At 55.3% G+C, this 24,793-nt stretch overlaps 1 protein-coding gene across 2 annotated transcripts; it reads left to right on the top strand.

The window, feature by feature from the left end:
* The first annotated feature begins 235 nt into the window (after positions 1-235).
* Positions 236-17,111, top strand: EMX1 (empty spiracles homeobox 1). 2 transcript variants are annotated; one of them, XM_016948773.4, is made up of 3 exons: positions 236-1,121; positions 7,065-7,249; positions 8,191-8,761. In XM_016948773.4, exons 1-3 carry the CDS (start codon positions 602-604, stop codon positions 8,446-8,448), a joined length of 963 nt encoding a protein of 320 aa, XP_016804262.1. In that variant the 5' UTR covers positions 236-601; the 3' UTR covers positions 8,449-8,761. The 2 variants fall into 2 exon arrangements, with proteins under 2 accessions (XP_016804262.1, XP_001149784.3); XM_001149784.8 differs by lacking the exon at positions 8,191-8,761 and adding an exon at positions 16,550-17,111 and having other exon boundaries at positions 268-1,121.
* The last annotated feature ends 7,682 nt before the right edge of the window (positions 17,112-24,793 follow it).

The raw sequence follows: 24,793 nt of genomic DNA, 5'->3' as shown, positions 1-24,793 counted from the left end.
AAGCCCTTCGGACGCCTTCTTCGGCTCCCGCGTGGGTTGAGACGGCGGCAGCGGCCACCAGACTCAGCTAAAGGGCGGAGTCGCGAGGAGAAGCCAGTGGCGAGGGGAGGAGGAGGCCTGGATCTCCCCGCGAAGGCTCCAGTCCGGCTTTTGCCTCCGACTGCGGGCTCCCTCCCCACCCGCCGTCCCTCGCCCCGCCCCGCCCCGCCCCCCACCTTGGGGCAGGTGAGCGGCGGCCAATGGGCGAGCGCGGGGCAGGTGCCCGCTAACTCGCGCCTCGCAGCGCTGGGCGGCCGGGGCTGGGCAGGGCAGTGCGGGGACACCGGGGGCTGGGGTCGGTCCCAGCGGGACTCCGAAAGGAGGGAGACGAGCTCAACCCTCGGGCCTTACCGGCAGCTCGCAGCCTAGCACGGAGCCCGCGCCTGTGCGGGCGCCTGGAGCTGCCCGCTCCGCCGCAGCAGCCGCCGCGCCTGGCCGTACGCTGTGGCCGGACCCCGCGGTCGCTCGCTCACACACCCCTCGCCGCTCCGCGCCTGGCTCGCCCGCGGGGGCCGAGCGCGAGCGGGCGGGCGGGGGAGGTGAGGGGTGCGGGCGGGTGTGCATGTGCCTGGCTGGGTGCACACCCCGCAAGGCGGCGGTGCCAGGACGCGGAGCGCTCCCCGGAGCCCGGCTGCCTCGCACAGCTCCCGCGGCTGCGACCATGTTCCAGCCGGCGGCCAAGCGCGGCTTTACCATAGAGTCCTTGGTGGCCAAGGACGGCGGCACCGGCGGGGGCACTGGCGGCGGGGGCGCGGGCTCCCATCTCCTGGCGGCGGCCGCCTCCGAGGAACCGCTCCGGCCCACGGCGCTCAACTACCCTCACCCCAGCGCGGCCGAGGCGGCCTTCGTGAGTGGCTTCCCTGCCGCGGCCGCCGCGGGCGCGGGCCGCTCGCTCTACGGTGGGCCCGAGCTCGTGTTCCCCGAGGCCATGAACCACCCCGCGCTGACCGTGCATCCGGCGCACCAGCTGGGCGCCTCCCCGCTGCAGCCCCCGCACTCCTTCTTCGGCGCCCAGCACCGGGACCCTCTCCATTTCTACCCCTGGGTCCTGCGGAACCGCTTCTTCGGCCACCGCTTCCAGGGTGAGTGTCCACGCTGTGCCCGCCGAGGCGGCCGGCCGGCGCCCGTGCCGCGGCGATGCGGGGGAGGCTCGGGGGCGCGCGGGGCTGTTTAGAAGTTACTGCCGGGAAGGCTGCAGGTCCGCGGAGGTAGATTCCCAGGCAGGGAAGAGCTGTGCGGCATCCACCCGCGCCTTCGCCGCGTAGGTCTCCCTCCCAGGAAAGCAGGTGGAGACCTCCAGGCTTTTCTAGAAAATATACCAGTTCGGACGCAAGCCCAGGCGCGTCCTCGGAGCCTGTGCTGGCCCTCGCCACAGCCTGCCCAATTCTCTCTCCCGGCTGAGCCAGTCTCAGCCCAGAGTACAACTCCTCCCGCCCTCCCTCCTCCCGGCTTAACCTCGCACCACGCTTCTCTCGCAAGTCCACCACCACCTCCGAGACCTCAGCCTTCGCTGGCGCGTCCGGGCAGGGGAAAGTCCATTCGCGTGCCCCAGCTCTGTGGGAAGCAAGGGCAGCAGGGAGGGCGAATCGGAGAGTTAATGTTCAGTGTGGAGGGCCTGGCTGTCTTGGGATGTTTCTCGGCAACCTTGGCCCGACTTCTCCAAGTCACACGTGCCTCTCCTACCCAAGGTGGGGAAGGTTTGCAGTAAGCAAACTGGCTTCCGCCGTTGCTCGCCGCCTTCGGGAGGGAGCCCACCCGGCTGCTGGAGTACCGAGGACAGTTTTCCCGGGCAGGGGGCGGGGGCAGAGGGCTTTTAAGGTCGTAGCCAGTCCGAACCCCGGAGTTTGCATCCAGCAATCGGCTTGCTAATAAAGATCCTCCACTGGCCCTACACACACACACGCACACACGCACACACACACACACACACGTTTCAATTATTTGTCTTTCCCGGAGAAAAGAGAGTTGCATTTGTTGGAGTTCGTTTTCTTCCTTGAAATTTGTTGGAGTTTGTTTTTTTCTTTTCTTTTTTTTTTAATTTTATTTTAAAGAGTGGCCTTGATTTGTACAGGCATCACTTTAGTTTCCAGTTTTATTTTGTTAGTGTAGACCAGACCACAGCCTTGTGAGAAGGGTCTATGGCTCAGAGCTAGGTAACCCGGCTTTTAGAGAAACAAATGAAAGGGACATGGCTGGAGCTTCGGCTCCGGGAGCTAATGTGACGGTCTGTAGTCTAGGTCTACAGTCAATTAGATGTTTGGCACAGTTGTTTAGATAATAAAATGAAAGTTATCTCTTGACACTTTGACTTTCACAGAAAACCGCTTTCCCAGGTCCCGATTTGTCAGGCATTTTTTTCAGTCTCACCTGGCCAATAGATGCTGACCTGGCAGATCCCGCAAAACCAGAGAATGTAATTACTAGAATAAGAATTGTTGTGGGTAGCCTTGCCTCCTCTTTGAAGATTTCAAAGACTTGCCCAAATCCAAATCCGAAAAAACAAAAATGCTACAATGTCATCTGCCTTGGGCAAGAGTTTCTGCCACTTAAAAATAAATGTTTACTGATAACATGAGGATATCTTCAAAATTGAGCAATCTACCCTGGTCCTCCGTGGGCTCGATCCGAAGCCTGGGTCTCGAAACCTGGCGCCCAGGGGCCGAGTTGTAGTTGGGGCGGTGTGTGAGCCCGCGGGCCGCCGCGGCCGAGGGGCTGGCGGGTTGGAGGCTTGTGGAGGGATAGGGGCTCGGAGGAGAGGGCGGGGTCGTTCCTAAGTCCTGTGGCCTCCAGCCGTTCAGCTTGTCCGGAGGCGGCATCCTGGGCCGCACCCTCGGCTTCGAATCCAGCCCCTGACGCCCTCCGCACCGCGGTTCCTGCCTCCGGGCGCCGAGGGCCGGGGGCGCCTGGAGAGAAATCCAGCTCCGGCTCTGAGCGTCTCCAGTCAGGCGAGGCGGATAAATCCTTCGCAAAACCCTCTTGGAAATTGCCGCCGCTTCCTGAGCCATCAGTCCCAGCGGGTACGTTATCGAGTTGCACAAACAGTTGGATTTTTCCCTCAAGAACCGAGTCTGGACGCGGAGATGGAGCCAAGTGTGGCTGCATTTTCGGACCCGGAAATCCGTTGGGCACTGAAGGACTTTTCGAACCCTGTAGCGCTGTTGCTTCGCGGTCCATCGTCGCCGCTGCAGACGGATGCGCTCCCCGGCGGCTCTACGCCCTCCAGTCCCGGCCAGGCCTCTGGGCTGGGAGCCGAGCCGTCTCGGGCCCTCCGGCGCCGCGTTTTCTAGAGAACCGGGTCTCGGCGATGCTCATTTCAGCCCCGTTTTAATGCAACAAACGAAACCCCACACGAACGAAAAGGAACATGTCTGCGCTCTCTGCGCAGCGCTTGGGCGGCGCGGTCCCGGCGCGCGGGGAAGCGGCGTCTCCGCTAACCCAGGCGCTGGAAGGGGAAAAGCGAATGCGGAATCGTCCAGGACCCCGAAGGTCGGGGCCGCTCGCGAGCACCGAAGGGGAGGAGCCGACGAAGACCAGGAGTGGGCCGCATTTCGGTACTGTTTCCCCGAGATCAGGAACTTTCCGGGTCTAGGAGCAACGCCTGGAGGGGGCTGTAGAGACCCAGCCCCCCGGGACCCGCAACTACAATGGGCCGGAGCTTCTAAGGTCGCCTTTGTTCTGGCAGGAGGACGGGGAATGAGGTTATCTCCGCCGCCTGTCCTGCCTCTCCCTCTCCTAGCCCTAGGGCCCTCCGCCCAGCCGTCCGGCCCTGAGCCCCTGGCCGGCGGCGGCCTCTCCAGCGAAGACTGCGGCTCGAAGACTGCAGCTCGGACCCCGGGTGCTTCGGATCCCTAGCTCCCACCTCCAGCCGCCTCATTCCTGGGAATCTCTTGTGCTAGTTCCCAGCCATTGCCTTGAAGGGGCCCTAAAAGAGTGGCTGTAGAAAAATCGGAGGGGTAGGGAAGCAGGGAGGAGAGGGGTATTCATTTCCCTAGCTCCAGGGACGGCTATACCAGTCCCTTTCCACTTTGCTAACTGTCCTAGTCCGAAACTGACAGCCCGTTCTCACAGCCCAGAATTACTGCGTCCAAACAGGCCGCACCCTAGACCCAAGTTTGTTCTGCCCTTGTGGTCCAGGCAAGGGAAACTGAACCCCTGGTAGGGGTGGTTCAGGCCTCCTTCCCACAGGTCGGGGGGCGGGGCGGTACAGGTACCTGTGCACCTAAGGCATCACCCTTGTCTTTGCAGAAACATGTAGCAATTGATCTGTTTCTCAGGATGTTTGGTGTTGTACTAAACATCCTCTTTCTAACAGGGAAACGTCCTTATTCTTTTGGAATCAAATAACCTGTCATCACTTAGCATCTTGACTCATCCTGCAGTCTCCTGCTTCTCTGTGATAGGGTTAGAAGGACCCCTGTATTTTTGCACATGCATGTGAATATACCCTTTAGGACACATGCTGTCTACCACAACTGGACATGACAATGACCTGGGGCCATTTTCTCAGTAAGGTAGACCCAAAGCAACCTAGCATCCCCCTAAAATAACCAGACTTGAGGCAAAGGGGCATGTATGTTGGTACAGAAGCTTGTTGCCTTCATCCTCTCATCTGGGTTTATAAAGACAAACACAGAGCACTCCACCACACAGGTGACTGACATATACCACATAATTACAAAATAATCACTAAGTCACAGACACTGGGGCAGACTGCAGACCTGCTTCCTCAGCCCCACACTGCCCTTCACACCTCTGCATCCTATTCATACACACTTACGGGGCTTTCCACACTGCAGCCTCACTTCTGACCAACCTGGGCCAGCCCAGCATCTGAGGCCAAACCCTGCCAATGCTGGGATGAGCTAGGCTTTCTCTCTCCCTCTCTGGTTCATTTGTCCAGAGGAAACCACTGTTGGGACTTCACCCAGGTTCATAACAATGTTGTTTTTTGAAGCAAGTTATTAACATTAACAAGAAGCATTTGCTTTCCACCCACCTTTCCCTGGCCTACCTCACTGGCCCCACCCCAGAGACTTTAATCTTCCTTATTCCCCACCTGAAGCAGGCTCCATATTTTTCTGCCCTTTACTCATCTCTGCCAGACCACCTCCCCTGACCATCTGTCTCTTCCACTATCCCAAGTCAAACTTCTCTTCCTTCAGTCGGACCTGAGGGCCCTAGATCTGCGCCACTTGAATAATCAAATGGGGTGTCCCTCACCCATCTCCCTGTGATGTGGTCCCACCATTTTTGTGGCCGCACAGATCCAACCAGTTGAAATTGATAAGGTGACTGGAGATTATTGACTGACCCCTTCCAGGCACTAGCCCCGCAATCCTAGCAACTCTGTTCCACAGAAAACTCCAGCAAAAACTTGGCTTGTTTAGGTAACCAAAGCCCAGAGACTTGGAGGAAATAAGGTCAGGGAGTTTCCACCAACAGAGGGACAAGAACAGTTACCTGGAGAGTTTTAGCTACAGCATCTCAATTATGTGCTTTTGATTCACTTACATAGATGTTTCCAGAGATGGGAGATGTTAACTGAATTATCCAGGTGATTGTCTTAGAGCAAAGCAACAGGTCAAATCAAGTCCAACCAGTAGCCATCCCTGAAGAAATTAATTGGATCAGTCAATCCCAACAGCTAATTCTGTCAAAATAATCCATCTAGGGTTCCGTGTTTTTGGTGCATCAGGAGGCTGTTATGTGCCCTTACATGAGAATCCATGGGTGATTTTGTCAGGGCCCGTTATGAGTCTGTTAGCATGTGCAACCAAGCCAGAGATTGTGTGAGGGCCTAGTGGGGTGTTCATTGAGACAGGCGCTGTGGGTAGAGGCTTGTTTTGGCATTGATAGTTTCTGACCCCATCTCCCCTACCCCAGCTTCATCCAGTCCAGTGTTATCCCTTCCTCCTGCATGTGGGAGCTGAGTCCCTATGCTGGCCAACATTTGCTAAGGGACAGTCACACTCTAAAAATCCTATACAGTAGATAGGAAAAAAGACAGTAGGGAGGCTGGAACATATATTTACACACGCCCATGCAGAAACCAATATATCTATATCTATATATATTAGAGAGAAAGATGACATCTAGATATTTATACACATGTTTCTTTAGCAAGGGACTATTCAGGGATGAAGCAGGGATGAAGCTTTTCCCACCAGACAGTACTTGGAGTCTCCAGTGTGTGTGTTGGGGTAGGGGGTTGGGGGCTTACCCTAGAGGCTGGGTCTCTGGACAGCCAAGGCCTGGGGGAGAGAGAGGTGGAGAAAGGGGAAGAAGGAGCCTGACTTTCCACTTCCAGGTGCTGCCTGGACCACTGACCTAGCCACTGGCCTATTTATACCCCCTGCAAGACAGAGCTAGAGCGTGCTGGCAGGAGTTTTTAATGAGCTAGTAGCCTGAGCATTCAGCAGCAAGACTAGTGCAAGCAGGTGTGACGGGATTGCTCCTTGTGTACCTTCTAGTTCTTGAATCTGTGTTTGGCAAAGGTGTGCCTAGCACCCCGCTGCTCCCCTTATCACGTTCCTGACCCCCAGCCCTGCCTCTACCCTGGGTCCTCTTGGAGGGAGATGCTTTGCGACCAGTTAACAGAAAGCAAATCGTTGGGGCTGGCGGCCAGGGCAGCGACCCTGGGAAAGGGCGGAGAAAGAGCGCCATGGACTTTTCTTCCCCACCCCTTGGCCTCTTCCGCTGCCCCAGGCATTGTGAATGTGGGTCCACGCCTCGTCCGGCCTGGCCCCATCTCTTGGCTTAACAGAGGGATGTGGAGAGCTGTTATTCCCCGCGTTCCCCCGCGGAGTGGCTCTCGAGTGTGGGGAGGTGTTGCGGAGGGGAGTGGACTTAGGGAAGGGGCGGCGAAAGGGCAAAGGGAGAAATGGCGTGTGTGTGCGTGTCAAGGAATGGAGAGGGCAGGGCGCTTGGGAGCAGGGCGCGAGGCCAGGCTCTGTTGGGCCCCGGCTCACGGCGCCCCTTCTCTCTGTCTGTACCTGCGTGTGTTGCCGTCGGCGGCGGGGCCGCAGCCAGCGACGTGCCCCAGGACGGGCTGCTTCTGCACGGCCCCTTCGCACGCAAGCCCAAGCGGATCCGCACGGCCTTCTCGCCCTCGCAGCTGCTGCGGCTGGAGCGCGCCTTCGAGAAGAACCACTACGTGGTGGGCGCCGAGCGGAAGCAGCTGGCCGGCAGTCTCAGCCTCTCCGAGACGCAGGTAATCACCCCCGGTCGCGGCCTGCCCTGCGCCCGGAGCCCGGGTGGAGGTGAGGGTGCGCGGGTGCAGGAGAGGCCCTGAGCCCGCCCCAGCCCAGCCCTGCTGGGTTCCAAAAGGCCCCCATTCCCCGCGGCGCTGCGGTCAAGCCCGTCTTTAGAGCCCCTTCCTCGAGACTGCGTGCAGCCTGCTGAGCCCGCAGGACTTTTGTCAAGCGCTAAAGACCTAGCAGGAGGCAGAGTAAATGCAAACTGTATCCCGAGCCCGGCTCCCAAAGCTCCTCACGGGGGGACCAGGTTCCCTGGAGGAAGCGGGTCGCCTCGGGAGCGGGCAGCGCAGGCAGCACCGAGGCCACTGGAGCTGGCTCCAGCCCTAGCATTGCTGCAGCCCTTTTCCCGCCACTGTGTCGGGGCGCTCATAGTCCTGCGGGGAGCCAGTCCGCACTGGCTTTGCTGCTGTTCCTGGGCAAAACTGGCGGGGCCTTGGCTGCCCACCAGCCAGGAGCGTCTGGGGAGAAAGCCCAGGTGTCCTCAGACTACCAACAGAGGGGCTTAACCAGGGAGGGGCCAGCCCCTGCTTGGGGCCCGAGGGTTGCTCTGATCCGGCCCAGGCCGGCTGATAGGGCTGTGGAAGCCACGGTGTGCGCGCGCAGAGCATCTGAGGGGCCTGGGCCTGGTGGGAAATAGACCCCGGGTACTCAGGTGCTTCTCTGAATCACTGGAAAGGCTGTCGAATGGGAGAAGGAATAAACTCCAACGGCGTCTGGGCTTGAACTGAGTGAAATTAACAAATACCGTGTAGTGTTTTTGTAACTGATCATTAAGGGAAAAAAATTAAAGAATTAGATGAAAGTTATAGGGAGGTGGATTTGGGTTCATTGTAAGTAGACTTTGCCATAAATAAATGCTGCCTGGGATCACTGCATAAGCTCTTGGTCCACCCAGGTCCGACGTGTTGGAGTGGGGCTCAGCGACCCTCAGCCTAGCTGCTGCCCTGGAGGTGGATTTCAGTCTCTGCGTGCCGGCCGGCTCCCAGAGTTGCGAGAGGCCGGCTCCGCGGTCTCCCAGCTACCCTCCCGGCTGACTTTTCACCTTCCGCTCCCCTTTCCTCCTAGTCTCGACCCTACTACACCACCGTCCCCTCCCAAGTCCCGGGCAGTGAGAAGATGCCCGGCATGGGGGGCAGCCAGAGCCTCCCTTTAGCAGCCAGAGTAGGAAGGGGGCTTAGTGAGGGAGCCCAGACCCAAACTTCATCCGCAGCTTTCTTCGGCGGACCTTACCCTCTCCTCCTTCAGTGGCATTTTGGCATCTATTGTCGTCATATCTGTCTGCTGCCCCACTTAATCTACAAATCGCTCATGGGTCGGAGGCAGGACCCGTGCGTTTTCAGATGTAGTAGCTGGGCTGTTCTAACTGCAGGGAAAAAGCTTACAAAACAAGAGTTAATTTTAAAAACGTTTCAAAGAAAGATGTGTTTTTAAAAATAAGTTAATAAAATAACACTCCCTTTTCCCTCCTGGCAGTGTTTTAAAATTATTGTTTGAAACAAGGTGTCAGTTTAAGAATGGTGTTTATAATTAACTTCATTTAAACAGTAATATTTATTAAATTTTAATTGCAGAACTGTAAGAAAACAAAAATGGTTTTTAATCCTACCACCCACAGATTAACACTTGTTGAAATAATGTCATTGTTTTTAAACTTTCAATTTTTTAGCTCAGTGAGAGCATTTTTAATTAACTCTCTTTCAAACTGAACCTAGCTGCCTGTCAATATTTGCTCCTAACAATGCCAGTTAGTAAACGGACTGATTGTTTCTTTCATTTTTATTATGAGACATTTCAAACATATATTTAAAACAAAACCAGATAGAATAACATAAACGTATCCAGCTTCATTAACTATCAAAACTCAGGGCTAATCTTCTTCCCGTCTGTAAATGAGCTGCTTTTTGCATATGGTACAACAAAAGGAATGAGGGGAGGTTTGAGCCTGGGGAACCTGCCGTGGCAGCCTGTCCTTCCAGGTGAGGACCCTGAGATGGAGAGATGGTTTGGACAGAGCTTCCCAGGTGGGCAAACACGATTTTAAATACCTGCCTCCCTGCTAACTTACTGTGTAACCCTGGGCAAGTCACTTAACCTCTCTGAGCTCTGGTTTCCTCATTGAGAAAATAGTTGTTTAATGATTAAAGGTACCTCATATGAGCTCAAATAATGTTAATCCCCATCCCTAGTCCCTTCCCTTTAAGGTAGTATGTCAGATTAGTAGCATAAGAAGATCCAAACCTGTGTGTCCTCTTAGTCCAGCGTTCTTCCTCCCTTATGCAGTTTCCATCATCAACATTGCCTTTCTGTTGCCCTCATAACTTATCATACGGAGCCAGGCTACATAATTAGCTACTTCTCTATCCACCTCTTGGTACTTACCAGGCAAGCTTACCTGTCATTTCCAGCTATCAGCTATTTGTCAAGCATCATTCACCCCCAACAGCCCTCCTGCCATGCATTTCTACTGTTAATATCTGTATCTGTCTCCAGAGCTCTCTGATCTGTCCCGCCCCGTAGCTGTTTTACATCTAGCCATATACTTCTGTCTGCTCTCATTAAACTGCCTCCCCAAAACTGGCTAATTTATATTTCCGATTTTCTATTAGTTATCTGTCCTTCCTAACAATAAGAACTATTTACCCATCTGTTCATTATCTTTGTCATCTATTTTACCTTCTGTGCTTCCACCATTCATCTCAAACTTCATCTCCATAGAGCTATTTCGCAGCTGACAAACAGTATATTCATATGTCTGGTAATAGTTATCTATTATTGGCTCTGGCTTTGTCTTCCCTCTGGGTCTGGGCCTCAGTTTCTGTATCTGTGAGATTGAATGACACAAATTCCAGGGTTTTTTCTAGTCCTGAGTTTCTGTGACTCCTCTACATTCTACTTCTCTGTGTTTCTGTATACTACCTCCTCCACATTCTCAGAGCTCACCGCACAACCCCTGCCTATCATGATATGCATCAAACTTTGTTGTTATTACTTAATTATCTGCCATGTCCAAACATCAATCTGTAGACCAGTGGTATGCATCTCTCAGGGAGATCTTAAAATACAGATTCCTGGGTTTCACCCAGGAGATTCTCTTAGGAAGTCCAGGATAGGGTGCAGGAAAAAGTTTAAAAACAGTTATTTGGGTGATCGTGATTAATAACAGGCCTGAGCATCTTAGCTCTGGGAGGCAGAGGCCAAGCCTGTCTATTTCTTACAGGACCCAACTCAGTGCCCGGGATGGAGTACATGCTCAATAAACATGTATTGAATTAATGAGCACATTTCTCTTTGCCCATACAAATACACACTAACTTTATCAGTCATTCCCCTTGCTCTCTGCTGTCACTGCTCCCTCCCTGTCCCTCTCCTTCTATCTTTCCCTTGTACTTTCACAGCTGATTGTTGATTTAGATTATGCATATACCAGTTTGTGGATAAAACTTCTCGGAGGGTTACTCAGATCAGTGTGTGAATGAGCTCTTAATCCAGATCTCAGAAGTCTGTGCACTCCCCAAGCTTTAGCCGGGTGCTAGGAGGTGGGCAACCTGGGTGACTCTGTGTGTTTAGTGGGAGTGGGGTATTCATGCTGGGATGGCCAGTGCCTCAATCTAGGAGATGAGGGAAGAGCCCTGGGCAAGGGCTAGTTCTCCCTTCAGGTTCTAATGACTTGTTCCTCACTGCTTCAGTGCCGCCCTGGAGTATGACCAGGAAGGTACCAGTCTAAGCTTCAGTCCTGGTGGCTGGTTGGGCAGACCTGGGCCTGGGTCATTGCAGAGGCTCAAGTTTAATGAGTGTGTGTAATGGGTGTGTGCAACATGTGTCTGCCCATGTGGGGCACCAACGGGCTTTATGTGGATGCCCAAAGGTCAGATGATAGCATAGGTACACATTAGATGCCATTAGGCAGTCACATGACATGGAGTGCAGCTTGCATGCTTTTGTGTGTGTCCGTGTGTGTGTCCGGGGCAGGGGTAAGTTAGTTTTAGGGGGAGTGAGAGAAAGCACCTGGTTGCTCCAGGCTGATCAACTGGTCAGTGTTTCCAGCTACTCCTTCTGCTCTGAACAGATCAGCAGGTGTTTCTTGACCTTGCCTGGGTTAGAGTTTAGCTGAGCGGTGAAGGCAAAGGGTACAGAAACGTGGCCTGTGGCTTTGAAGATTTCTTACTGAGTGATGAAGGCTAAGTGCAAAGCTTGCACATTTGTGAAACATGCACAGGAAGAATGACTAGGGTCCCCTTTGAGGTCACAGCTGTGGGCTGAGGGGTGTCAGGACAGAAACGCTTGAGAAGATGGCTCCAGGAGGCCTCAGACCTGGAAGGCTTGGGAGGATGCCTAGGATCCTAGGTTGGAGGGAAAGAAGGGCAGGGTTTGAGGCAGGCAGATGAAGATAGAGCAGGAGCTGTCAAGACAAGCCACCATCTTGGAGCCCAAGGGCAGGGAGATCTTGGGAGGCAGGAGTTACGGTCACCTGCCTATGGCTTTTTCCCCTCAGAGGCATGGAAAGGAGGATTTGGAGGGTCCTTTCCTGCTCTGGAATGTTCTGGCCTTAGAGGGATGGATAAGAGGGGGATATCCAAGTGACCTGAATTTTAGGGAAAAATCAAGAGACATTTGTTCCTAGCTCACGGTGTGTCCACATCTCTTCTCTAAGTCTTGGCTTTTCTTCAAGAACTTCTGCATCTCATGTTCCAGGAGTCCTGTGTGGGAGGATGAGGGGGAGATAAAGGAGATTAGAGTGGTTCTGTGAGGAGTTGGGACCAACATGTCCTGAGGTGAATCTTATGATGTCTCCCTGAGAGAGATAGAGGAAGGGTCCAGGCTGGGCTGAAAGAGGAGGAGACAGGGAGGCTTAGGGAGATCATGGTTATGGTTGGTGGGGAGCTGGAGGTGACCTCAGCTTACTGAGGTGAAGGTTGAACTTAGCATGGCATTGGGCTTGACCTTGAGAGTGGGAACAGCCCACATGATCAAATGATAGGAAATGGGTCCCCAGGGAAGAGAGAAAGCTGAGGGGTGACTTGACTGATATCTCCAGGCTCCTGTCCATTCTGGGATATTTGAAATCTTTGAAGACAGGACACATATTCACCTGAAAGTGTGCAGGGGCCTGGAGCCACAGACTTTTCCATTTGCAGGAGTGGTGAAAAAGAAGGGATCCAGACCTCGTTCATTCAGAATAGCAGATTATTCCAAAGTAAAGTCTGATTAGTTCTGAAATATTGGCTGGAGCTGTAGTTTGCTTGTTTGTTAGTTCATTTTTCCCTTTGTTCTTGCATGCATGTCTTCATTCATTAATGCATACATTGATCAATCCTCTAGCAAATTGATACATTCATTCATCCATAGCAGTTTCACCTTCTTCATTCTGCCTGACTCAAGCCAACCCTTCTTCTGCCCAGCAGTAGGTGTCCCTCCTCCAACTTCCCCTAAAAGTGGCCAATCCAATTTACCATGTGGAATATTAAAAACTGGCCCTCTTGCAAAAGTGTCCACAAAACTAAGAAAAAGATCCAGTTTCTCCATCATTGAGCACTTCTCAAAGCCTTTGCTGATTAGAATTCTACCCCTCTTCTATTCATTTTCTCCTGTTTTCCAGGTCTGGCCCAGGTACCTCTTGCCTAGAGCATAGGCTTGTCCAGCCAGATGACTATACATGGAACATGTCCTCTGGGCAGGGCACTGGGACTAACATAACAGTTTGGCTCTCCAGTCTCATAGTCTGGTGAGGAAGCAGATGTAAATAAATAAATTAGTGCACAGTGGGGGTCACTGTTACTGAGACTGGGAAGAGGTACTAAGGAACTACAGGCAGGTGATGGGGCAGGACCATTAAGGAACATCAGGACAGGGTCTTGAAGGCTAAGGAGAGTATTCCAGGGTTGGTAAGTCAGGAGAATGGAGACTTTTGGAAGGATGTGGCCTCTGAGAAACTGAGATGTTCACTTCACAGTGAAATGAGGACTTGGGAGACCACAAGGGACCTCTTGCTACAGCAGAGAGGTCAGAGTGGGCAAGGGGTCCTCCAGCTAACATTCCAACTGTACCTCGGGGCTTAGAGAGAGGTGAGTAGTGTGTTTGTGTTGGGGATGGGGAGGCATGTGCAGGACAGATCCAGCCTCCAAGCCATACCATATGACCCAGCTCCTTTCCAGGGCCTGTTTTCTCTAGGGAAGGGGCTCTGAAGGATCCAGAGTTGCCTGGCTGGGTTGGAGAGGTCATGAAATGTCACTCTCATCTCCTAATACACTCAGAGCCCAGTTCCTTTTCTTTTTCCAAGTAAAAAATAACTACCATTATCAATAATCTATTAAGGAAAATTCAGAAAAGTAGAAAGAAGAAAGAAACATCACCCACACTTTGGGTATATTTCCTTCTAGTCTTTTTTCCCCGTGTGTAGATTTTGTTTTTCTATGGTTGTGATCACACTGTGCCAGCCTTGTGCATCCTGGCGTTTCCATTAATGCTATGAAGTCATAAGCACTACCCTGTTATTGCAGTCTTTGTAAACAGCATCTGGACACTCAGCCCAAGGCTGTTCTCCGGAAGATGGCCAGGCTGCACAGGGAGAGGGTTTATGTCCCTGCCTCTAGAGAGATGCCTACTTGACCCCAGTATTTTTCATGGAGAAAATATTCAGAATCACCTTTCACTTGGGTGCCCTAGGAAGCTGCCTCTGGCCTATCCTGTGCCTGAAGTCGCCATCCAAAGCTTTCCTTCTTTGAGCCAGTGTTGCTAGTCAAGGGCAGCATGCTGGGCCCGTCCCACTACAGGCCAATGTGACCGTCAGTCTCCTTCCTGAAGGACACTTGGAAATGCGTGTGGAAAGAGGAAGGTACAGAAAAGGGCCCCCGGTCCCTGGTACTGCCCGCATCACCTGACAGTCACCTTCGGCCAGCCCACTTGGGCTTCTCAGGAATGACGCCCCGGCCCTGCATCTGGCCCTGAGTCACGCGCAGGAGGCAGGGTGAGCTCACCCGCCCACTGACTGGCACAGTCATAGCAGGCTCCAGGGTGGGGGGCAGGGGCCAGGCTGCTGCCAAATGGTTGTGCTGAGAACCACCCAGGGTCCAGGTGGCCCTGCGCCCAAAGATAGGTGGGCTTGGAGTCCAGCAGCCTGTGCCCAGAGCCTCTGCCATCCTCCACGGCCGGCCTAGGTGAGATGTGCAGGCTATGGGCTTGGAAATGAGGGGAGAATCCCCTTGCCCTCACTCTATCCATCGAGGCCGGGCACCAACCCTTCCTGGGCCAGGTTTCCAGCCCCCGGCTGGCTGCTCTGCAGGCACTGAATGCCAGCTGCCCCCATCCCCATGCCAGTGCTCTAAAATCAGTGCTCTCAAACAAGGGCAGATGGCGCAGTGGAAGTTCTGGCAAGAGGGGACTGTGAGGGGAAGTCCTGGGGTAGGTGGGACAGAGAGGACTGCCTGGGAAGGGTGTAGGGGCAGCACCTCCTGGGCATGAAACCATCTGCAGGGCACAGGGGCCAGGCCTGCCTCTGCATGCACTGCTTGGCCTTGTGGCTGAGGCCTGTGCTTTACCCAGTTCTCTGGGAGCAGGAGCAGTCTTTCTGAGGCCTGCCCTCAGCCCTGCCCAGGGTTCAAGGATCTCTCCTCAGCATCATTGCTGCTGCCAAAACCAAGAGGCTACCCACCATTCCTCACCCGCAACTCTGCCACGCAGCACCGTCTGCACAGCTGCAGTTGGCCACATCCACTTGCTTTTAAATGTGCTGTCATTTCCTGGAAACCATCCAGGCCTTGTAGCCTGCCCTCTGCACCTCCTCCCCCAGGGGCCCTCTGGAGCAAGAATCCAAGAGGTGCCCTGGCGCTGCAAGTGTCCCCAGAACATTTCTTCTATGCATGAAGGACTGAAGCCCAGAGGGGGAAGGGACTTAGCTGAGAATCAGTACCCAGGATCCTCCTGCCAACGCTGAAGATGGTTTGGGTCTGGCCTGACTCTGCAAAGCCAAGTAAAGAACCACGGAGTCAGGGAGAGTTGACAGATGAAGGCTTTCTCCACAGCCCACAAGCACTAAGTCCAGTCCAGGAGCCAGGATGAGCCTCCCAGATTATGCATGAGAGGACATTAAGGGCTGTGTCCTGGACACTGAACAGATGCTGGAGGAGGAGGGAAAAGAGGCTTCCTGGAGGAGATGGCTTAGAACCATAGACCTGCCCTCTGCCTCATGCCTCCTCCATCATGGAGGATGGTTGTCCAGTTTCTGTTTGAACCCCACCCCATACCTTGCCAGGGCTCTCACTGCCAGACACAGAATAGGGGGCTCCCTGGGTTCAAAGTAGAGCTCACTTCTGTCCCCTGGGCTTCTCCTGACTGTTCCTTTTGTGACCTGTTCCCACATCTGGATGGGCTGCAGGAGCCAGTGCTGTGGGGACAGAAGGTCTGGAGCTGCCCGTGAAGGGCAGAATGCTGCCCTCAGACCCGCTTCCTCCCTGTCCTTGTCTGTCCAAGGAGAATGAGGTCTCACTGGTGGATTTCGGACTACCCTGAGGAGCTGGCACCTGAGGGACAAGGCCCCCCACCTGCCCAGCTCCAGCCTCTGATGAGGGGTGGGAGAGAGCTACATGAGGTTGCTAAGAAAGCCTCCCCTGAAGGAGACCACACAGTGTGTGAGGTTGGAGTCTCTAGCAGTGGGTTCTGTGCCCCCAGGGATAGTCTGGCTGTCCAGGCACTGCTCTTGATATAAACACCACCTCCTAGTTATGAAACCATGCCCACTCTGCCTCTCTGTATGGAAAAGAGCATGGGGCTGGCCCGTGGGGTGGTGTCCACTTTAGGCCCTGTGGGAGATCATGGGAACCCACGCAGTGGGTCATAGGCTCTCTCATTTACTACTCACATCCACTCTGTGAAGAAGCGATTATGATCTCTCCTCTAGAAACTCGTAGAGTCCCATGTCTGCCGGCTTCCAGAGCCTGCATTCCTCCACCTTGGCTTGGCTTTGCTGGGGCTAGAGGAGCTAGGATGCACAGCAGCTCTGTGACCCTTTGTTTGAGAGGAACAGGAAAACCACCCTTCTCTCTGGCCCACTGTGTCCTCTTCCTGCCCTGCCATCCCCTTCTGTGAATGTTAGACCCATGGGAGCAGCTGGTCAGAGGGGACCCCGGCCTGGGGGCCCTAACCCTATGTAGCCTCAGTCTTCCCATCAGGCTCTCAGCTCAGCCTGAGTGTTGAGGCCCCAGTGGCTGCTCTGGGGGCCTCCTGAGTTTCTCATCTGTGCCCCTCCCTCCCTGGCCCAGGTGAAGGTGTGGTTCCAGAACCGGAGGACAAAGTACAAACGGCAGAAGCTGGAGGAGGAAGGGCCTGAGTCCGAGCAGAAGAAGAAGGGCTCCCATCACATCAACCGGTGGCGCATTGCCACGAAGCAGGCCAATGGGGAGGACATCGATGTCACCTCCAATGACTAGGGTGGGCAACCACAAACCCACGAGGGCAGAGTGCTGCTTGCTGCTGGCCAGGCCCCTGCGTGGGCCCAAGCTGGACTCTGGCCACTCCCTGGCCAGGCTTTGGGGAGGCCTGGAGTCATGGCCCCACAGGGCTTGAAGCCCGGGGCCGCCATTGACAGAGGGACAAGCAATGGGCTGGCTGAGGCCTGGGACCACTTGGCCTTCTCCTCGGAGAGCCTGCCTGCCTGGGCGGGCCCGCCCGCCACCGCAGCCTCCCAGCTGCTCTCCGTGTCTCCAATCTCCCTTTTGTTTTGATGCATTTCTGTTTTAATTTATTTTCCAGGCACCAGTGTAGTTTAGTGATCCCCAGTGTCTCCCTTCCCTATGGGAATAATAAAAATCTCTCTCTTAATGACACGGGCATCCAGCTCCAGCCCCAGAGCCTGGGGTGGTAGGTTCCGGCTCTGAGGGCCAGTGGGGGCTGGTAGAGCAAACGCGTTCAGGGCCTGGGATCCTGGGGTGGGGTACTGGTGGAGGGGGGCAAGGGTAATTCATTAACTCCTCTCTTTTGTTGGGGGACCCTGGTCTCTACCTCCAGCTCCACAGCAGGAGAAACAGGCTAGACATAGGGAAGGGCCATCCTGTATCTTGAGGGAGGACAGGCCCAGGTCTTTCTTAACGTATTGAGAGGTGGGAATCAGGCCCAGGTAGTTCAATGGGAGAGGGAGAGTGCTTCCCTCTGCCTAGAGACTCTGGTGGCTTCTCCAGTTGAGGAGAAACCAGAGGAAAGGGGAGGATTGGGGTCTGGGGGAGGGAACACCATTCACAAAGGCTGACGGTTCCAGTCCGAAGTCGTGGGCCCACCAGGATGCTCACCTGTCCTTGGAGAACCGCTGGGCAGGTTGAGACTGCAGAGACAGGGCTTAAGGCTGAGCCTGCAACCAGTCCCCAGTGACTCAGGGCCTCCTCAGCCCAAGAAAGAGCAACGTGCCAGGGCCCGCTGAGCTCTTGTGTTCACCTGCCCTTCTGTTTGTCCCACTTGTCAGGATGAAGGTTTCCTGACAAGCAAATCTGCATTCCTAAGTCTTTCCCTTACGACATCCAGACCCCTCTCTTTCTTCTTCACCTCCCATGTGCTCATGAAACCTCTGCTCTTTGGCCTCCACGCCACCATTCTGCCGGTGCTAATGACAGTCACCAACCACAGTCACTGGCCACCCCCTTGTGGCCAAACTCAACCACTTCCTGTTGGGTTCACCTGCTCCCTGATCTGTTGGCCATGCCCTCCTGGATTCTCCCACCCCGCTCTGCCTTCATTTCGGTAGCTCTGACTCCTCCTCCAGCCTGAGTTCATTCAGTGTGATCCATGCCTTGTCACCTCTGGCCACCCCCAGGTCAGTCCTTGCTCTCCCTGACTCCTCATTATGCCCTTTGCCTTGTGGGGATCACATCCACTTCCAGGACTTCTCTTTGGCTCCCTGGTCTGTGTCTTTAGCTGACCTCTGCTGAGCTGCAGATGCGTCAAGCCAGCTGCCTGCTCCACCCCCTGCCCCTCAGCACCTCAAAGCCCATACATCCACAGCCGGACGCACCTACCCATCTGTGCTTCTCCAGGATCACCCACCTCGACAAACAGCATTAGACATGTACACAGTTTCCCAAGCTACAGGAAACCTGGGAATCTTCCTCAAGCTTCCTCTCCTCTTCCCCAGCCCCATCCATTCCCATCTAGTGGGTTGAGTCTAGACTGGCTTCCCAACCACACCTCCCTAGTGCAGTACCCCCTACCCCCCTGCCCAGCTCCCTCTGCCACCAGCCTGGCCTGGGCCCTGCTCCTCTAGGGAGGTTTCTGTGAATGTCAAGGATGAGGTCCACTTCAAAGGAGGCCCTCCATGTTGCAGCTAGGTTTCTCTTCCTTGCACCCAAACAGGGCAGACTCACCCCCTTCTGAGCCCCTTTGCCCCATCTTCTTGCCTTGCTCCCGGTACCCTTTGCTTCAGCATCCCCATCCCTGTCCCTGAGTGAGCCACAGGTTTTCCCTGTGCTGTGCCTTCGCTCATGCTGTTCTTCCCACCTGGAATATCGGGTGCTTGATCAATGTGGAACTCACTGGAAAGATGTCAGAGACCCAGCCTTGCTGTCTGGGCCACATGCAGGGATCCAAGCACACAAGGTCCTTCTGCTGGGAGCACAGACCCAGGTCCCACTCGCACTCTCAGCGTCTCTCTCCCACCTCTGCCCACCTCACTTGTGTCCAGTCAGTGCTAGAAACCAAAGGGCTTTGTCCCATCCCAACACCCCCTCTCCCTCCATCAGTCAGGAATGCATTCTGCACATCTTGGAAGTCCTAACATGGATAAGTCCAGATTAACCCACATGGCGACCCTCACTGCCAAGCAGGTGGGATCACTTCTGGGAGCACACATGCCCAGGTGTGGAAGGAAGGTGGGAGGAAGAGTCATCCTTTTGGCCCCAGTGGGGGACAGAGAAAGGGGTGAGCTGTTCCTCTCAAGATCCTGCCTCACTTGGTAGGGGGAGGGGGTCCAGGAAGATCACAGCAGAGCACCCCCTGTCATCCGAATAAAGGGCTGGAAGGGACCCAAGGAAACCTGCCAATCTCCCGAGGCCAGGCCTGCGGGGGGCGGGGCGGGGAGTCCCTGCCGCACTCCCATCCACCCCCCATGTTGTGCCTCTCCCTGCAGACGGTAAATATTGGTGTTGTGACTTCATTAATAAAGGCTTCTGTGAGCCTGAAAAACATGGAATCAGGATGAACTATTTTCTGAGCTGCGGGCTTGCCAGGTTTGCTAATTTGGGAGTTTTTGGGCCCTCTCCAGGGAACAAACCAAAGTCTCTCTTGAAGAGACACAGATGCAGCCGAGAAGGGAAGAAGACGAGGACTGCTGCTCCCTTCCCTCCCCCAACGGCTCCTCCCACCTGGAGAGCGGGTGCCCTGCAGAGGGTGAGGACCAGCAGACACTGGCCTGCTGGTGCCCTCGGCGTGCAGGTGCTGCATGGCCAGCCCTTCCCTGAGGGAGCCTAGGTCAGCCATTCCCTTCAGCTGGGCTGGCCTCCCAGGGCCTGCAGATCGCGTGGGCTGAGGTATCATGAGCACCTGTAGGAGCTCCAAATTGTACGCAGCTGAAGTAGAGGGAGCTCAGGGACCTGTTCTGAACCCTGGTGGCCTAATCCACACGCCTCACCTTCAGGGACTGATCTTTGCACATCCTCTTGTCCGTGGAACTTTCCAGGACTCATCCCCATGGCCTTCGCAGCAGTGTGGCTCACGCTCCTAGCATCTCTGCACTTGGTTTGCACCAACTCCTCCTCACACGTGCTGGGACCGCTTCCCAGGAGGCATCAAGGCGCTCTGGCTAAGTGAACCGGGCTCTGCCCAGAGGGAACCGGCCAGGGCCCACAGGCCTCTGCTGTAGCCCTGCTCCAGGGCATCCCTGTAGGCAAGGGGAGAGGAGGGGAGGGGCGGCCAGCAGGCTGAGCGGTGCAGGCCCAGCCAGCTTTCCTGTCAGACGGGTGCTGCCAAGGCGGAGCCAGACATCGGAACAGGTTTAACCAATTACCCGAGCGCCCCATCTGCTGTCTGGGGTGTGTGTGAGGGTGAGTGCATGTGAGGGTGTTTGGAGTGTCTGGGAGGGCTGTGGGCGTGCGTGTGAGTGTGACTGTGTGGGTGACTGTGGGCGTTCGGCTGTGCATGTGTGCGGCTGTGCACGTGTGCCGTCTGTGGCTGCATGGCCCGGTCATGCCCCCTGATTTGTTAAAAACTGGCTACAGCTTACAGTCTTCCTGTCCCCCAGACCTTGGGGTCTGTATGGACAACCCACCTGGCATCCCAGCCTCTCATTCCCTCATCTTCCCCTCACCACTCTCTCTCAGGGATGATCAGAGCCCAGAATGGGGCCTTCTCTCAAATCACACATTCAGGTGTCTTTTCCCGTCGAACCCTGAGCTCTTCCCATTTGCTGGCTCACTCCTTTCCCTCTGCAGCAGTGCAGGACCTTGCGGGGGCCCCCAGGCCACAACCTCCTCTGCTCTCTTTCCGACACATCCTTGTCCCACTATTCCTTGGTTGCACTTGCCTGGCAGAATTGAAACCCTGCTTGAACCTGCTTTTCCACCTGCCCGTGCAGTTGAGTCCATGAGGACAGCAGGCAGGTGTGCGGGATGGCGCCCCTCATTGTTTCGGGTCCCAGCCTCAGCTGAGGCCTCGCCCTATTGAGAAGTCCTCTGCCACCCTCCCTCCAAGCCTCTCTTCCCCCTGACTCAGCAGAGGGCTTTACTCCCACCTTCAGAGACAGCCCTGGAAGGGGACACCTTTTTATCAGTCAGATGGTACCTTCAGATAGAGCACTTGAAGGACAGTTTACTACAGGAACAATTAAATTTTGGGGAGCCCACAGGGATGGTGCAGTACCCCAGAGCTGGTAATAATGGGGAGCCCATTTGGTCCTGAGGCCTGAAGAGGAAGGAGGCAGGGGCAGCTACTGGAACCTGGAGGAGACAGCTGGCTGGAGAGGGCCCCCAGGTAGGAGCTGTAACCTTCAGTACAGAGGGGCCCAGAGATGGCAGGAGGGACCAGGAGGAAAAAATCCCCCAGCGTCACTCCTCCAATCCCCCAGTTTCCTGCTGGGACTCCTGGTGGTGGAAGCCAGCCAGCCAGCCCTTAGCTTCCAGGGACAGAGCAGGTGGACAGATGCAGAGTGGATCTGGAGGGGTGGGGGCTCCTCACCCTCAACCCCACGCTGCCTGCAGCCAGCCCTTCCTCCCCACCTGCCTCCTGTCACCACCCGCCACTTTCTCTCCTTCTGGCCCAGGAGAACCCCACCCCTAACCCCCACCTCCAACCTGGGCTTCAGAGTCTCCCCGCCTGGAGCGGCTCACTGCTAGGCTGTTCTTCCTCTTTCTGCGACACATTCTCTTCTGATTCTTGCCTGAGGGGTCCACCTTCTAAGCACCTCTTCAGCTCCATCTCACAATGCCCCACTTCTGCCCATCAGCCAAATTTCTTGAAGGAATTAGCTATGCCGGCTGTCCGTGGTAGTCCTACTGACTTCTCGACCCATGAAGATCTGTCTTTTGCCCTGACCACATCCCACTGAGGCTCTTCTCTCTGGGTCCTCCATGGGGCCCACCTTGGTCCATGTCTCCCTTCACCTCTCGGCCTCAGTGAAGCACATGGAAGCCCCTTCTACCTGAAGCACTCCCATCGCTGTCCTCTGGAATGCCACACCCTCCCTGCCTTCCTCGCCTCTTGCCTTGGTGTGCTGGGCCGCCACAACACAGCACCTCAGACTGAGTGGCTTCGACAACCAAAATTTATTTCTTCCCAGCATTGGAGGCTGCCAGCCCAAGATCAGGGGTTAGCAGGGTGGGTTTCTTCTGAAGCCTCTCTCCTTGGCCTGTGGACAGTGCCTTTGTCTTCACAGGAGCTTCTTCCTCTAGCATGCCTGCAGCCCAATCTCCTCTTCTTAAAAGGACATCAGTCATTTTGGATTCTCCTTTGGATGAGAGTCCACCTTAATAACCACATTTTAACTTAATTACCTCTGTAAAGACCCTGTCTCCAAAGACAGTCACATTCTGAGGCACAGGGCATTGGGACTTCAACAGATGAGTTCTGGGAGGACGTGGTTCAGCCCTCACACCTCCCTTATGGCTGAGCTTCCTTGTCTCTGCCCAGGCCTCAGAGGTGGGGCTCCTCAGAGCTCCTTCCACCTGGGTGGCCATCTCTGCTCCTTCAGCTCCAGATGCTCCCTAGCCGTGGATAACAGACACATCCACATTTCCCATCCCTACCTGTCTCCTGAGCTCCAGACTTCCTCGTCTCTTGGTGTCCACTTGGTTATCTCCCAGGAACCTCCGATGCCTTGGAAATCAGAATGCATCCCCTTTCCTGTGGGTTTGTTCTTCCTTCTCTGTGCCTTAGCTCAGAAATGGCCCCTTCTCTGCTGCCTAAGGCAGGAACCTAGGGTCATCCCTTACTTCTCTCTGCCACCCTCACGGAGAGCTGAGCAGTCCTGAATCTTTACTTCTCTCCTTCCCCATCCCCATCCCCACCACATGGCCCAGGCCCCATCTTCCTCACCATGACTGCCGCAGGGGCCCCTCACCCAGTCTCCCCAGCAGCCTTGCTGTGACCACTCCACCCTCCACTCTGCAGCCAGGTCACTCCACTTCTCAACTTAAAGCCTCAAGGGGCTCTCCGCTGGCCTTGGCCCAGCAGCACCTGGTCACACCGCAGCTCCTGGGCCTCCTCTCTATTCTCTAATGAATGGAGCTGCTTCAGGGCTCTGCTGTACTGTCCCTCCCTCTGTCACGCTAACCTATGAAGAGGAGGAGAACCAGCATCCATTGGCCTGGGACGGAGGGTGGGCCCCTTCCCTCAGTTCCCCATGGGTTTACATGGGGTCTTCCAGGAGACGGTCTGGTGGTCTGGGGCCTGTCTGTCCATTTGTCCATCTTCTCTTTCCTTTGTTCTCTTCTCCACCCCTCCGTAAGGCCCAGGGAACTGGGGTGGGCCCCAGATTCTTGCTGTGGCTGAGGAGGTGTCCTCGTGGGGAAGGGAAGACTGGCCCTGGCCTTAGGCAAGGCTGCCAGCATCTGCCTCGGTGTGCAGGGTGGAGAGCGAACACTTTTCAGCCACTGCTCGGAGAGACTCTTGGTTCTGCAGGGAGGGTGGGCGTGCAGGGGTGAGGCCTTGTTGGAAGTGGCTGAGGCATTCCTGTTTTGGGAGCTAATTGGTGGCAGAGGGATGGCCGAGATGGCAGAAGCTGCAGCAGCTTTAGGGGACTGAGGGAGCTATGAAAATGAGGCTAGGCCCCTGGGGCATCAGGAAGGGTCACTCATCGTGGCCTCCATCCCCTCACATTCTGACTCTCCTTCTAACCGTGGCCTGAGTGAGAGAAGGGAGGTCCGATGGGCCAGGCGGGAGGGGATGGGGGCAGGGGAGGCCACATTCCTGGAGTGTTAATGATCTCTGGGCTGGGCAGGAGCTGAGCCCCCAAACCAGCTAAAAACAACAAACAGCTCCCAGGAGGGATTTGTGTCTGTCCTGAGAGTCAAGGATTTCCGCCCGGATGGAGGCTGTGGCCTGTGGAGCTCTTAGCAAAGAAATTCCCCAGAGACCAGAAGCCTCCTGGCCCAGAGGCATCACTTTGCAAACAGCTCCCTCCCCTGTCCCTTTCTCTCCTCTCTCTCTAGTGGGGAAGGTCCCAGCACCCAGGAGGGGAGGCAGGCCCTCCCCCACACACCTGGGAGCGGGGAGAGGAGACTGGGTGCATTCCTCCTCCAGCTTTCCATCCTTACAACAGTCCAGCCAAGTGATGCTGTTCGTGGCATTTTATAGATAAGGTCACCAAGGCTCAGTTAGAGTAGGTGTCAATAAATGTCTGACCAAATTGATGGGTGAATAGAGGAAGCATCTGGCTAGAAGCCCCAGTCATGCTGGGCCAAGCTGCGGCTGGAACTGGGGTCTGTCTGACCCCAGCCAGGATGGCTTTCCACCTCCCTGCCCGCTTCTCTGCAGGGCTGGACTTGGGAACTCTGGGGGCTGCCTGGAAGAGGAGGAACCATTGCTATCAGGAGATGCCCAAGTCCTAGCCCCAAGGGATAGTGGAGGAGTTAAGAAGAGGCAGAGATCTCAGGGCTGGTACCATGCACACTGCAGCCATGAAGCACCTTTCCACTTGGCTCAAACCTTCCCTCCCTAGGAGGCCGCTCCTGGCCCCAGGTGGTCCAGAAATGACCCCCTCCGGCCTCCCAGCCTCATGGATATAAACAGTATGGGAATCTACCAAAAGTCTTACTCACGTTCCTTGAGGGCGGGCTCCTTAGTGAGCGCTCAATAACAGCTCTGTAAGGGGAGTCCTGCAGAATTTCACTGCCCTGTGTCCTCACATGGTCTCCATCCTTTCCTCTCCCCTTCCCTCTGGGCCTCCCAGCTGGCCCGATCCAGCCTGGAACCTAGGTCTGCACCTTCCCTGGAGGTATTCCCACAAAATCCTCAGGCAGTCCTTCCCTTTTCCCACTGGGTTCCATACGCCACTCCCCTTCCCACCCACAATTCACAAAACCACACCCTGA

This window comes from Pan troglodytes, chromosome 12 (assembly GCF_028858775.2).
Source record: "Pan troglodytes isolate AG18354 chromosome 12, NHGRI_mPanTro3-v2.0_pri, whole genome shotgun sequence".
In the NCBI taxonomy this organism is placed as follows: Eukaryota; Metazoa; Chordata; class Mammalia; order Primates; family Hominidae; genus Pan; species Pan troglodytes.
The sequence above is the reverse complement of the archived record's forward strand: the minus strand, read 5'-3'. Positions and strand labels throughout refer to the sequence as shown.